At 47.8% G+C, this 15,216-nt stretch overlaps 1 protein-coding gene across 1 annotated transcript in view; it reads right to left on the bottom strand.

Annotated features, from left to right (window-relative positions):
* Window positions 1-15,216, bottom strand: part of TENM4 (teneurin transmembrane protein 4) — a gene marked incomplete at both ends in the record, with an annotated part of 363,192 nt that overhangs the window by 20,086 nt on the left and 327,890 nt on the right. The window contains 2 exons of the mRNA XM_080612995.1: window positions 4,675-4,910; window positions 9,438-9,610. Coding sequence (XP_080469121.1) covers window positions 4,675-4,910; window positions 9,438-9,610 — 409 coding nt within the window. The remainder of the gene's footprint in view (window positions 1-4,674; window positions 4,911-9,437; window positions 9,611-15,216) is intronic.

Here is a 15,216-nt window from a genome sequence, read left to right as displayed (position 1 = left end):
AGAACTGAAAAGGCCGCAGGCTTCAGTCCAATACCCATGTGTTATGGTGAGCAGCTATATAAGGTGCTACATCCCAGAGTCCTTAACCTGGCACAGAGTCTAAAAAGCTCCTGCAAAAAGCTTTTGCCCCTCAGAGTGTTTGACAAGGCTTGTGATCAGCACAGGATTGAGACAGGGAAAATCTAAATCCTCAGTTCACAGTGTATTTGACATCCCTCTATAATATACAAGAGACTACATTTAACCCCAGACTCATGTTCCATAATACTTCATTCAATCCCTTAGCTTGCTTTGGGAAAGCAAGAGCATAATCATACCACCATCTCTGATTCTCCAGTGCTTCCTAGGGAACTCCTTTAGCTTAAATGATAATTAAACACCATGCCCTGGGAGCACAAGAGCACAGAAAGGGAAGCTTTCTCTTGCAAACACTCTGGCAACCTTCAGCAGAGGAGGGCAAACAATACTTCTGCAATGAGAGCTCCTGGAGCCAACAACATCCAAGTGATAAATGGTTGCCTACAAAGCAATTTCCCCAGTGAATTGCTAAAACCATTGCGGTGAGCATCTCCAGACCTCAACACCTTGTGGAGGTGATGCTGGGCTGTTCTCATTAGTCAACACACCAGGAGCAGTAGTAGCACATCCCTCTCTGGTCACGCTGGTCCTGGGGACTGTCTGGTCTTGATGCTACCAAGGTCTTGGGAAAAACAAAGTTACTTACAACAGGAGTTTCCATGGTTAAGGGAATAAAAGAGCTGAGCCAGCAGCTCTCTTTTGGCTGTCCTATTTGCTCCATTGTCAGATTATTTTATGTCCTTCTTCATTGAAAGCCTCAAGTTTGTTTAAAAAGGAAGGCGTCTGTTCCTTGGACCTGAATGTACTCACTGCAGATGGACTCTGTGTTGCTGTTGGCCAGTGATGGGTTGAATTTGAGGCCAGTCAGTTTACGGAGATATCACAGTGCTGGGATATCCAACTGCAGTTGGATCACAGCATCACAACTTTCCATGGGGTGTGTGCTATAGAAGGGAAAAGGTCTGCTTTAACATGTAAGAATAAGGATACCCCACAACCATGGAAGGAAGGGCCACAGCTCATAAAATGTGGAACTGCTGGAATAAGCCCAGAGGAGGCCATGAGGATGATCAGGGGACTGGAGCACCTCCCGTATGAAGACAGGCTGAGAAAGTTGGGGCTGTTCAGCCTGGAGAAGAGAAGGCTGTGTGGAGACTGGAGAGACATCAATTTGATGGTGGACCACTCGGTGGATAAAGAACTGGCTGGATGGCCGCACGCAAAGAGCTGTGGTCAATGGCTCAATGTCCGGCTGGAGATCAGTAACGAGTGGTGTCCCTCAGGGATCGGTGTTGGGACCAGTCTTGTTCAACATCTTTGTCGGTGACATGGACAGTGGGATTGAGTGCGCTCTCAGCAAGTTTGCCGATGACACCGAGCTGTGTGGTTCAGTTGATACGCCGGAGGGAAGGGATGCCATCCAGAGGGACATTGACACGCTTGTGAGGTGGGCTGATGCCAACCTGATGAAGTTTAACCATGACAAGTGCAAGGTCCTACACCTGGGTCGGAGCAATCCCAGGCACAGCTACAGGTTGGGCAAAGAAGAGATTCAGAGCAGCCCTGCAGAGAAGGACTTGGGGGTGTTGGTTGATGAGAAAATGAACATGAGCCGGCTGCAGTGTGCGCTCGCAGCCCAGAAAGCAACCGTATCCTGGGCTGCATCAAGAGGAGCGTGACCAGCAGGTCGAAGGAGGTGATCCTGCCCCTCTGCTCTGCTCTCGGGAGACCTCACTTGGAGCATTGTGTGCAGTTCTGGTGTCCTCAACAGAAAAAGGACATGGAGCTGTTGGAACAAGTCCAGAGGAGGCCACGAGGATGATCAGGGGCTGGAGCACCTCCTGTATGGAGCCAGGCTGAGAAAGTTGGGGCTGTTCAGCCTGGAGAAGAGAAGGCTGCGTGGAGACCTCAGAGCAGCTTCCAGTGTCTGAAGGGGGCCTACAAGGATGCTGGGGATGGACTCTTCATCAGGGACTGTAGTGACAGGACAAGGGGTGATGGGTTCAGACTTAAACAGGGGAAGTTTAGATTGGATCTAAGGAAGAAAACCCAGGGAGGTTGTGAATGCTCCATCCCTGGCAGTGTTCAAGGCCAGGTTGGATGAGGCCTTGGGTGCCATGGTTTAGTGTGAGGTGTCCCTGCCCATGGCAGGGGGGTTGGAACTGGATTATCTTAAGGTCCTGTCCAACCCAAACTGTTCTATGATTCTATGCGGATCCATGCGATGGCAGAACAAAGAATGCTCTCCCTCTTCTATAGTGGCCAGATCCTGTTTTAATCTCAAAGGCTTTGTAGAATGGTGCTGCAGCCTTTGGGTATGTTCTTTCCCCATGGAGCACCATGTCTTTGCTGCTGTCTCATGTGGGCAGTGGGGGTGAGGGGAGAGGGAAAACAGTGATTTACTCACATATGGCTGAAAATGATAACATGTCCCCAAATGAACAAAAACATGTTGAACCTAATTTCCCTCAGCTTCTCCCTTGCCAGGGAAAGCGGCAATTACTGGGATGAGGGAAGGGGAGAACATGACACACAGAGAATGTTAAACGTCAGGCAATCCCCAGGGAGGCAATTAGCACCTTGCAGGTTTATGTCTTAGGGGTGCAGATGCTGCCATGCAGGTACAGACAAGCAGCTTGAAGCATCTCGTACACCCTCAGCTATTTTGAACCCCTGAACAGAGCCATAACTGAGTCCTTCAACCATGTAAGATGCTCTTCTGCTTCACTAGAAGGGTCCCAAAAGGCTCAAAATGTGAATAAATGCTGGCAGATTTATAGGGACATCATTAACCAGCCTGAAAACTCATTTTGCAAGTGTTTTTTCCAACTGCAGGATAATATTAAAGCAAAGACACATTCTGCTTTTGAATTTACTGTGAGAATTTGGGAAGATAAAACTGGCATGGGCAGCTGAGCTGTGGCTAAAGGAATGGAAACTGCTTTGAACATCAAATAGCTGTGGCAGATTTCATCAGGGTCACTCCTTTCAACAGAAAACCTGCCTGAAAATTCCATTCGTTTTTAAAATGAAATAACAAAATAGAATGAAAATACCCAACACAAAGGGATCTGCAGGTATAGACCAGTTCCCACTGAAGGACTAGCTTCAGCTTTCACTACTGTTTTCTCCTGATAGCAAAATATGGGGCTATTGAAACAAGGGGAAAAGAGCAGAGGCTGGGCTGGCGAGGGTGAAGAGCAACACTTGACAAGTGTGAGTGAGGAGAGGTGGGAGAAATCACACCAAGATGCCAGGGGTCACGCAGAAGGGAAGAGGGAGAGGTGAAGAGCAAGGACTGGGAAACATGAATCCAGAAACCAGAGCATTAACCCTGACCATTCTATGATTCTATGATTAATATTTGCTGCAAAGCTGAAGTGCAACTGAATAGCTGCAATCCTTTTACAGTGGTGGCATTGCACAGCATTAAGCATCTTTCTCCAAGGCTCTGAATTTGCCAGGTGCTGAGCAGCTTCCCAGCAGCCGCTCATCAGCTCATGACTGAGACCAGCAAGGTGCAGGGTGAGTGCACAGGACTTCCTATGACAAGTTACCAGCCTTGCCAAGCAGTTAGCAGGGGGAGATCTTTAAACAGCCCTGACAAGTCTGCGGTGCACTGTGTGGAGCAAGGTTTTCAAAACACATCAGTCTCAAGCACTGAAAGGACCATCGGGCTGGAGCTGTTTGTAACACTTCACTTAGAGGAACAATGACAATTGCTATGCACGGCCCTGAGAGCCCAAGTTCAACAGATCAGCAAGTATCAGGAATCTAGATATTATTCTGAGGCTTCCCTGGAAACATAATCACAGAATGGTTTGGGTTGGAAGGGGCCTTAAAGCTCATCCAGCTCCAACCCCTGCCACAGGCAGGGACACCTTCCACTGGAGCAGCTTGCTCCAAGCCCCTGTGTGTCCAACCTGGCCTTGAACACTGCCAGGGATGGGGCAGCCACAGCTTCTCTGGGCACCCTGGGCCAGCGCCTCAGCACCCTCACAGGGAAGAGCTTCTGCCTAAGAGCTCATCTCAGTCTCCCCTCTGGCAGGTTAAAGCCATTCCCCTTGTCCTGTCCCTACAGGCCCTTCTCCAAAGCCCCTCTCCAGGTTTCCTTTAGGCACTGGAGCTGCTCTAAGGTCTCCCCATCGTCTTCCTTCTCCAGGTTGAACAAACCATGCTCTCTCAGCCTGTCCTCATATGCTTAGAAAACTTTTGGTGCTCAGTTCTATTACTGGCAGCAGCACAGAGAGAAAATACCTACACTAATTGGTGCAGTATTTTGTAGCTATGATCATCTCTCACTTGCTTAAACAGCCTGTCATGATGGTTAAACCTGTGGTCACACATGGGAGGTCACACATTCCCAGTGTCGCAGAGGACTTGTAGGCAAATCAGCAATCCTACCTGTGACGGCCAAGAGAACATCAGCATAGATGTGTATATTCAAATCATAAAGGTTGTTCACTGACAGTGAACAGCTAGTTCTGCGTCCTGCAGCCTCATCCCTATTGCAGACAACACAATCCCCATCCCTTTGTGTCACGAGACTGAGAACTGATGAGGTGGGAAGTGCAATTGGAAACGCTTCTCACTTACCCTCAGCCGACGTCCGAAGACGGTGACCTGCCCTCTCGCTTGCTCCTTCCTCTGCCTCCACTCCACGAGATTGAGGCCGTTGTCGATGGGCAGGGTGACATTCCTCTTCCCCACCGTGGGGTTGACAGTGCCCGCCAGCAGATGTGGCTCGGTTTGCAGGGCCACCTCCATGCCATTGGCGAGCATCAGTCTGAGAGAGCCATCGGCGCCGATGTAGTAGCTGTTTCGAACTTGGTCTGAAGACAGAAAAGAGACCTTTGGAAACCCAGTGATAGAGCCCCAGCTTTTCATTAGCCCCCTCACTCAGGCTTCATCAGCATTTCTGATGGCTGTCATCAAAATGCACTCTGTCACTCACCTGACCCATTCACAGTGAACAGAATCATAGAATCATAGAATAGTTAGGGTTGGAAAGGACCTTAAGATCATCCAGTTCCAACCCCCCTGCCATGGGCAGGGACACCCCACACTAAACCATGGCACCCAAGGCCTCATCCAACCTGGCCTTGAACGCCGCCAGGGATGGAGCATTCACAACCTCCCTGGGCAACCCATTCCAGTGCCTCAGCACCCTCTCAGTAAAGAATTTCTTCCTTAGATCCAATCTAAACTTCCCCTGTTTCAGTTTGAACCCGTTACCCCTTGTCCTGTCACTGCAGTCCCTGATGAAGAGTCCATCCCCAGCATCCTTGTAGGCCCCCTTCAGACACTGGAAGCTGCTCTGAGGTCTCCACACAGCTTCTCTTCTCCAGGCTGAACAGCCCCAACTTTCTCAGAACATTGGTTTCATCAGTGATAGACAATCTCTTTCATTCTGATGAGGTTCTGCACCTCAAAGCTTTGCAGAAAGGTCTTACACGAGTTAAAAAAGGCACCAATATAAAATCCATGTAATACCCTAGCAAAGGACACAGCTTCAAACCTCTTCCTCTAGGCTAAACCACTGGGTGGGGGGATGTGTGTTTTAAATCACAGTCTGGATGCGAACTTTCCACGTTTTCATATCCTCAAGATCCCAATTCCACCACAAGAGATGAAAAAATGGGGCCACCTCCTTGTCTCATGGGTGACAGGAAATTGCACGGTCAGTTAATGCTCCCCAGTTCCCCAAACACCAGCCAAACCCTTGCACTTGGGAAAGCTTTCAGGAGGCAACCAAAGCCCTCGTGTTTGGAGAGAAAGCAGAGGCACTAAGCTCCCACACATCTCCATACATCAGGCCTCTGCTAGCTCATGAGAGATCAGCAGCATTTGTGGCCAGGATTTGGGAGCCCATCCTTTGAATCCCCAGCTGGCATTTCTCTCTGCAGAGAGAAGGGTAAGAAAGCATGAGGCGTGCTCAGTGCGGAATGGCTTTAAAAGCACATTATACAAAGACTGCCTTATCTGAAACTCCTCAAAAGATGGAAAATATTACCATTTCTGCCTCCCAGGCTGCCATAAATACCTAATTGTGAATAAAAACACCCATTAAATATTCATGTCAATTGTTTTTCCATTCTGAAGCAAGTCGGGGTTTGTTCACTACTTGCTCTGCCACAGCACAGCAGGAAACGTGATCCTAGTGGTATTATCATCTCTTGTCTAGACAAAATAGATCAGCAAAGAGCACAGTTTGGTATCATTAGGAAAGGAAACCTGAAACCAGTTGGTCTTTTCCTGCTCCTGTTGTAGCCAGCTGGAGCCTTGCCACACTGATCTCAGCACGATCACAACTCACACAGCAGTAATAGTGTCAGTCTGCGGTGGCACTGGATTTTGTCACTATAAACATACAGCAGTGACCCATAGTGTAGAGCCAAGTATTTTAGCTATACCACTGAGTACTGAAGTTGATGGGTTTTCAACATAGACTCCAGCAGGATCAAACCCACTGCATGCTTGGTTCTGCAAACGGAGAGAAGGGGCTGGCACTCTTCTTAGATGCTTGGTTTGGTGAGAAAGTGGTAGGAGATGTGCTTTAAATCAAATCAGTGAAATGTCTCTGCACACTTAATACATTCCTCCCTCTGTCACCAGGAAGCAAGGGAAAGCTGGAAGGTCACCATGAAATTCACTGGACGTGTGATGTTCCCTTTGTGTCCCATAAGCAGCACAGAGGGGTTACGGTGGATTGTCACCAGCACTCTGGGGAATTTAAACCCTCCACTTACAGCATCTTCCCAAGAGAAGACTCTTCCCTGGCTTTGGAATCCATTCCTCTAGGGCTAAATGAAATCCAGGGGCCTTTGGACGCTGTATTTTATGCTGCTTTGGCTCTAGGGCACTACTGCCCTATTTTGGCTTTGAACAAATGCTCACTTTGTCATTAGTCCAAAGGACAAAATCCCACCAAGGTGCTGAGGTGCCTGCGAGCTGCAGAGGCTCCTAAATCCATCTGACAGGAATCTGTAACCTTTTGAAAACTCCTTCTCAGATCTCATCCATTCACAGTGTGATCCAGCATTCCTGAGAGGTTCACCAAGGATTTGGGAAAGCTGGACAGAGCTGTGAGTCCATAAGGAAAATGCACGAGCAAAGGGAATCTGCAATATGCATTTTGCTTGAAGAACAGTGGAGAGGGCAAGACACTCACAGACCTTTAGAATGGCTCCAGCTCCATCCCTGGAGAAGCACTTGGAAGGCAGCTTACATTTCAGCTGTGCTCAATGCATCCCTGGGCAACTCTTGTTTCAGTTTCTACAGTGCTGCCATGAATAAACAGCTACCCTAGTTTGGGAATTCATAGTCCCTAATGCCTGTGGGAAAGCCAACCTCAGCAGGTCACAGGCCACCTCTGCTGCGCTATCCAGAGCTTCATTGTAAGATGAGTTTCTTCAGATCCAAGCATTTCCATAACTGTATCCTTCTAAGGATAGTTGAGCTGTTTGTGATACCACATCCTGATGGTAAGAGTGGCCCCGTGCTGGAGGGCAGCACAATGAGGTAATTGACTGTGGCACCATTATCTAACTGTGCCTTCAGCTCCGGGTGTATAAATCACATCACAGTCAATTATGTCACTAAAGAGCCCCCAACAGTGGGCTCTATTGCTTAATTAGGCTCTTGAGATGAAGCCAACCTCATGCCTGTGCAGCTGCCAGGCGTTTTAATGTGAGTGGATGGATGGGGCAGGCGAGAGGTTGGATCTGCTTTGCAGGCTTGAAGTAAAGAGTAAGAAAGACATTGTGCTCCCTCCAGGAATAGTGAGGATGGCTTGAAGGGGCTGGCACCCTCTCAGCTGCCTTTTCCAGAGGCAGGAAAAGCAGTGTTCAGGCATAGAAGGTACTTGCTTTAAGGAAAAGAGAAGGGGAGGGATATGCCAGTGATGTGGGAACAAATATAACTCTGGAACACATTGGTCGCACTTGGAGCACTTCATTCCTCATAAGGAGAAATGATGTTTGAAACCCCATTGCCATTAGGCACAGGCTAAGAGTGAATGAGAGCTGGGGGGGTGAAGAAAGCGGAGTCTGAAAGTCTCCTTTTCTCCAGGCTCCGGGAACAGGAGTGATGGCTCACCCTGACCCTAAGGAGCCTTCAGAACTTGCAGATCCAGGCTGGTGTGGTTTGTGCACTACAATTTCTGCTCCTACCAGTATTTCAGCACCTTTTCCCCCTGCTATTAATTCCTCTTTTATTTCCCATTTCATCACCTTCACTTCACCTCATCAGTCCTCCACTTTCCCACTTTACCATCACTGGTAGAACTGTGCTCACTTCCAACAGCCACAAACTGGTCCTGAGTCCTAACCCGACTGCCCATCTCTCTTTCCTCCTTTGTGCCTCTCCACACCAGCCCTTTAGCTCAAACACAGACCTTCTGAGGACAGGGATGGTCATTTTTCTGAATGCTTCCTTATGGATGCTTGAATAGCCAGGAAATAAAGAACTACAGAGATTCCAGCATCCAGCTGGAAGCCTGTTCCAGGAGAAGAGTTACTGCTAAGTTGGAAGCCATTAAGAGAATGAAGCAAAGGGGTTGGCTGAAAGTGCAGCTAGATTTATGCAACCCTTTTGGTTATAACAGGAATGGTGGTGATGATGATGGAGGACTGTACTGCATGAGAGCTGCACGGCAAGGGGACCAGTTGAGAACGAAGCAGAAAACAACTGCAGAGCAACCACAGAGCAAGAGAATGTGGCTAAGTAGGTGTGAGTGGGCATCTGCAAGAGCATGTAGGGGTGCTAAGGATGCAGGTGAGTTTGGTATTATCAAGATGATGCCTGTTTCCTGATCACAGAATCCCAGACTGGTTTGGGTTAGAAGGGACCTTAAAGCTCATTCAGTTCCAGCCCATGGCACCTTCCACTAGAGCAGCTTGCTCCAAGCCCCTGTGTCCAACCTGGCCTTGAACACTGCCAGCGATGGGGCAGCCACAGCTTCTCTGGGTACCCTGGGCCAGCGCCTCAGCACCCTCACAGGGAAGAGCTTCTGCCTAAGAGCTCATCTCAGTCTCCCCTCTGGCAGGTTAAAGCCATTCCCCTTGGCCTGTCCCTACAGGCCCTTGTCCCAAGCCCCTCTCCAGGTTTCCTGCAGCCCCTTTAGGCACTGGAGCTGCTCTAAGGTCTCCCCTTCAGGAGCCTTCTCTTCTCCAGGCTGCCCCAGCCCAGCTCTCTCAGCCTGGCTCTAGAGCAGAGCTGCTCGAGCCCTCGCAGCATCTCCATGGCCTCCTCTGGACTCGCTCCAACAGCCCCACATCCTTCTTACGTTGGGAACCCTAAGAGCATGGATATTCCACTGTTTCCAGCTTGGTTGGGAGGGTGACAGTGGCCCAACTCACCTTGGAGAAGGGTGTAGAAGGCTCCTGATGCTGACAAATTGGTTGTTATTGTAACATCATCCTTGCTGGAGGTTTCCACCTGGACGTGCACAGAGCTGTCTGTGTCGCTGCGGAAGCTGCTCACTTGGCCAGTAGGGAAGGTCACGTTGGTCAGGCGGCCAAAGCTGTTGTACCTGAAAGAGAGGAAGGAGTGAAGTGAACAGCATCAACAGAGGAGTGGGATACAGGAATCATGCTATAAAACAGACACCCAGCCTTGAAGTCTTTAGCCAGATTTTTCCCAGAGAAAAACACATTGTCACTGTCAGACTGTGATGAATTTTTGGCTTCATGAGAAGAAAATCACAGCTTTTAGCTGAAGAAAATCAAGCACAGAACAGAAAATGACTAAATAAGCATTAGCCTGTATTTTAACAACATTTCCCCCATACTTTGCATTGTGCTTCTTATTTACAGGAGTAACCTTATTTCCCATCTATTGTGCTGCGACTTATGGCAAAGCACTGGCCTGTGCACCCTGTCTTGCAAGAGCTAGGAGTTTATGGAGGCCACCAACTGTTTTCTCTGGTTGTGTCCTGAGCTCTTCAGCATTTTCCCCCCTTATTTTAGAAGCTAATATTAAAGTAGCAGCAAGGACCTAGCAGATCGGCCACATCAGACAGAGAACTGTCCTTTGTGAACATGGTGTAGAGCCTTGAGCGCAGCTGAGACCCCTGTGTCTACTTTATACTGTTCCTAGCACCATCTGGAAGGGCTGGTTTCAAAGTGTAAAAAAGCAGCTCAGTTTTCATCCCTACTGTGTCCTTGGCTTTTCCAGTGAGGGAATCAACATAAGCACCATCTGGGATGGTTTCTGTGATGCGGACACTCATGTACCAGGACCCAGATGAAGTAAGCTGCATACATTCAGGTCCCACAGCAGTTAACAAACTGGGGGAAAGTATTGATCAGTAAAAAGGAGGAGCAGAAACTTGTGTCTAGAGGCCTTCTGAGCCAACAGATCATCCTGCCTCCCATTTGTGGCACTGCCAAAGTGTGCCTTTGGGCTGGCAAGGGACCTTTGCTGTGAGGCTGTTGCAGATGGAATTCAAGAACAGCAGGATGCTCTACTGGCGTATGTCTGCAGAGCTGTTGGATCTTCAGATGAGATGGACCTTCATGGAAGGGATATTTATATAGTTTTGGAGAAACAGGAGAAAAATTCCAGCTAAAGCAATCAGTGATGAGTGTTTGACTTCTTCCATATCATTTAAGAATGATTTGTGTGCTATATAAGAAGATCATATAAAGAAAACATATCACTTGGGGATACCAAGTTGAATGGTGGGTGAGCAGAGAGGACTCATTCTTCTGCAATACCCTTTGGGAAGCCTTTGATGGAGCACAGTGTCCAGTGAAGGCACCATTCCTCAGAATGATGAACTAATGTAAATGATACATTGGGGATAGCAGCTTAGAAATCATGATCTAAGAAGCAAAGCCCCCCCCCTGAAAGAGTTAATTTAGAAGAGGGGGAACAATGGGAAGATGACATCCTGACAATGGTTGTTCTGAAGAGGATTATAATGAATTATTCATCACATCTACTGAGGATGTGCCAAAAAGTAATCAGCTTGAATGGAAACAAGGAAGATTCAGATCAGAAGCTGGAGAACATTTTCCAGGCCTATGGTTGCTCCAAGCAATAGACGGAGCACTGGAAACCCGATTGCTCAATGATTTTAAGGATAGGGGAGAGAAACGTGTTAGGGAGGGTCTGGGTATAGCTGATCACACTTTGGAGGGAGTAGATGGTTGAGGAGCTCTCGATTCTTCTCTTCGGGATTACTCTGAGGTAGGGAACAAAACCCCATCTAATAACAAAAACCCCTAAACAAACAAGGGAAGGGAAAAGGGAAGGAGAAGGGAAAGGAAAAGGTGAAGAAGAAGGGGAAGGGAAAAGCAATGTACTCTTGAACTGCAACCTAGGAGAGGCCCAGGTGCAGCCATTGGACTGACTGTGCAATATACATGAAAAGAAATCCATCTCCTCTTCCATTCTCAATCCATTTCCAGATCCATACACAGTGCTGTGACTTTGCTCCCTACAATACATTGTCAGTGCCTTAGTGTGAGGAAGGGCTGGTTGAAAAAGTGATTTTTGCCCAAGTCTAATATTTAGTACATAGTGACTAAGGGGGTGAGCTCATTGCAAGTGTCTCCATCCCTTGGGTTTGGAGACACTATCATGTGGAGCTTTTCTTGCCCATTGGGCAGAAGGGGAGGTAGGAAGGTAGAAGAAAGCATTTGGTCCTCCATGGTGTCAGTCTATCAGTCAAGGGATTATCCAAGCATGGGGGACAGGGCAGCCTTGCCCTTTCCCTCCAAGCTCTTGGCAATCAATCAGCCACTTGTGCAATGGAAAAGAGGGAATGGGATGAATTCAGGACTGCATCGCAGGAGTTTGGCAGAGACCAGTTACAGCTTCTCCAAGCAGCCAGCAGCACACAGCTTGGATTCAACCTGAATCTCCTTGCAAGAGCCAGGACTAACATGCTGTCAGCACCAAACTCTTTGCTCCATGCTTGTGGGTCTCCTGTTTGCACTGACATGGTATGTGCTTTGATTGTGCTTTCTCCGAAGTCATCTGCACATCTCCTCCAAGAACAGTGAGTCTTGAACTGGAAACATCACAGGTGATGATATCTTTACCCCTTCTGCTGAGATAGGACACAAGGGACATGATTTAGTCTCTCCTTTAAGCTGAGAAAACACTGTCATTGCTAAAGGTGTGCTGTATAACACCCTAAATTCTTTCTACCATGACGTTAAGTGTCCTAAATATAATAAACAAGTCTCAACTGTAAAGGTAGACCCAAACCTCACATGGTCTGAACTTTAAGGAGAATGGACATGAATTTGGCACCTTGGTGGTATCAGCAGGACTTATTTATATTGCTCTATTTATACTTTAAATAATGAGCTGCTCCTGAAATTGAGCCTGATTCACCTCTTAAAGTCATAGCACAAAACCTACGCATGCTGCACTGAAGTCTAAGGGGCGAGTTTGGTGTAATTCAGGTGTAAGTGTGAAAGGAAGTCTGTGGATTAGGGAAAGAAGGAAAGCAACAGCCAGGATGGGGGCAGAGAGCTCGTCCATGTGAGGAACATGGGAGCTATTTCATTTAAGTGTTGAGTCAATGTCTTGTGAGTCACGTTTTATCCTAATTGAATGACACTCAGCAGCATGCTGAGAGTCACCAGAAACCCTGTCCTCTATTCAAGCCCTCCTTCGGAGCGCCAAAGAAAGCCTCAAAAACCTGTGGATGCCCAGTTTAACAGCCCCAAGCATGAAAGAGTGTGATGGTGCCTAGCCCTCTGCGCACACGTTTCTCTTTTAAAGTCAAAATTACCAAGTACAATACACATATTTTACACAGTTCCATTTTTACAGCTGTACAACACTTACACTAAGGGGAAGAACTTCACCAAGAGCAAGCACTTCCATTTGGGACTTTAGACCCTGAGAAGCAAGGCTCTTTTGGGGCCAGAAGAGCCTGGAATGGTGTGCTGGAATTGGTTTAAGGTGTCTGCACGCGTACGTCAGACTTTTGGCACCTCTTTAGTCACCCCATCAGCCTCCATCACAAGTAACCTGGACCATCTGTGTTTTCTGCCTTTGCAAGAGCTGCTGCCCCTCTGCCAAGCAGCGAAGAAGGGACTCGCTTTGGGGGTGACAGCTCCCCTATCTGCAGCTGCAAGGATGTCATGCGTTACACAGGCAGAAATGGGAGAAGGCAGCACAATTACACTGTTCCCATTGCTATTATTATTTTTATCTGGTGGCAGATGAAGTGTAAAACACCCACGTCCAGAGGAAAACTCCTTTTAGCCAGCTCAATGCAAAAGGAGGTGCGGGAAGCCAGTTAGCACGGATACACACAGCACTTTCCTCTTGGCAAGAAACTCCTTTTCTCTTTTGCTCAGGACTGGAGCATTTCCCCCTTTTGCCTTCATTTAGATCACACAGCACATACCTGATATCATCTGTCACATACCCCCAGTCTCCCTGGATGCTTGAAGGCTTGCACATCCCAAAGAGATAATGTGCTTCATGAGTTAAATGAGGTGGTTCCTTCTACCTCTGCTTTCAGCCCTACAAAGGCATTTCTAGGGCACATTCTTAGCTTGGAAAGGCCAAGTGCCTGGCTCTTATGTAGCTGCAGGTGTGCCCTGGTATTTGCAGTGAGATAAATCTCTCCTAGTCACCTCATTTTGCAGCTAAGCTACCTAGGCTTGTTTCCACAGTGTTGGGATTTAGGAGTTGGGCTGGTTTTCATCACAGCCCAAGACTTCTGTGTTCTCCAAATGCTCCGAAAGCACCAGAATTAAGGAATATCTGAATCAGGGGAGCGCACGCAGCAGCCACTATGAGCAATGAATTCATCACCTGCTAACACAGCTGCTGCCTCCCATTCCAACCTGCTGCAGAGACTGAGCGCTTACCATTACAGCGGCAATTACTAGGCCGGCAAAGGAAGCCGTTGCCATCCATTCCCAATTGGAAACGTATTTAGCTAAGGTTCAACGCACAGAATTAAAATGGTATTTGGTGCTTATGAGCCCTAATTGTAAGCTTGTAAACATCCAGAGCTTTCATTTATCACATTACCATTGTGTAGAGACCTGGGTCTTGGGAATTAAAAGAGAGCAATCCTAAGTGCTGTCTATTCAGAAATCAATTCCTTGCCTGAGTTTCTGGGTTTCCTCATTTTAGCTTTTTTTTTTCACATTTCATCAGCCTTTTAAGACTGCAAGATAAGAAAAACCCCACTATGATAATATTGCATTTAGTGCCAAAGTGTCCTTTGCAAACTCTATTTTCAGTGTAATTACACAGACGCGCACCCACTGCCTCCTTACACGTTTTCAAACAACATTACCCACAGCATTAAGATGAATCTATAACAGACAAACACACATGGAGGCAAGTCCCTGATAACACAAGGCCAGGTTGCAGCCACCATCTGTAGAATCTTCTGACTGCCCAGATGTGCTGAGGAAGGTAGGAAGATCTCGCTCTAGCTTTTATGATACTCATGGTTCCCTCAGTTCTCAACTAAACTCTGACACCACCAGGTACTCATTTCAGGCCAGGCCAATGGCTCAAGGCATGACCTCAAAACTCAGTGAGAGTACTGGAGAGGTATTATTTTATCATGGCATTTACTGGAGTTTCACTGTAACTTCCTCAGGAGAACAATAAGAATCTGATTATTTTATCACGAAGAAACTGTGGAGCCAAGAAATCTTGCTAAAAGGAAAGGGAGAGCCAAAGACAAAGGTGTTTCTCACACCCCAGTCTGCTGCAGGAGCAGAAAGAGACCCTCGCTTGAATGACTAAACCAAGGACACCACCAAAACTCAAGTGTATGACCTGAGATATCATCAGGTGCTAAAGGGATGTTATCAATGCAGTAAGCAAGCTTTTCCCAGAGTCAAGAAGTGGTTGCTCCTCTGAAGGCAATAAGGGTTTTTTACCTCTGGGTTCCACTAAAAGAGAACAAAATTCAGGACCTTTATGTCAACTGCAAGGCAGACTGAGTCTGCATCTCACCCCGGGGTGATGCTGACCGCAACACCCAGTTCTGGTACCCCAGTTGCCCAGACCATGACACTGGTTGGTGCACCAAACACTGCTGATGCTGGGGTGGGACCTCTCTGAGTCCTGGGGGTCAGTGGGAAGCCACCCAAGGTCCTCCTGCATGCTCAGTCCAGCTGGCTCCTACCCTGCACCCAT

This window comes from Psittacula echo (assembly GCF_963264785.1).
Source record: "Psittacula echo genome assembly, chromosome: 3".
Taxonomy (NCBI): Eukaryota; Metazoa; Chordata; class Aves; order Psittaciformes; family Psittacidae; genus Psittacula; species Psittacula echo.
This window is presented reverse-complemented; position numbering and strand designations above follow the sequence as displayed.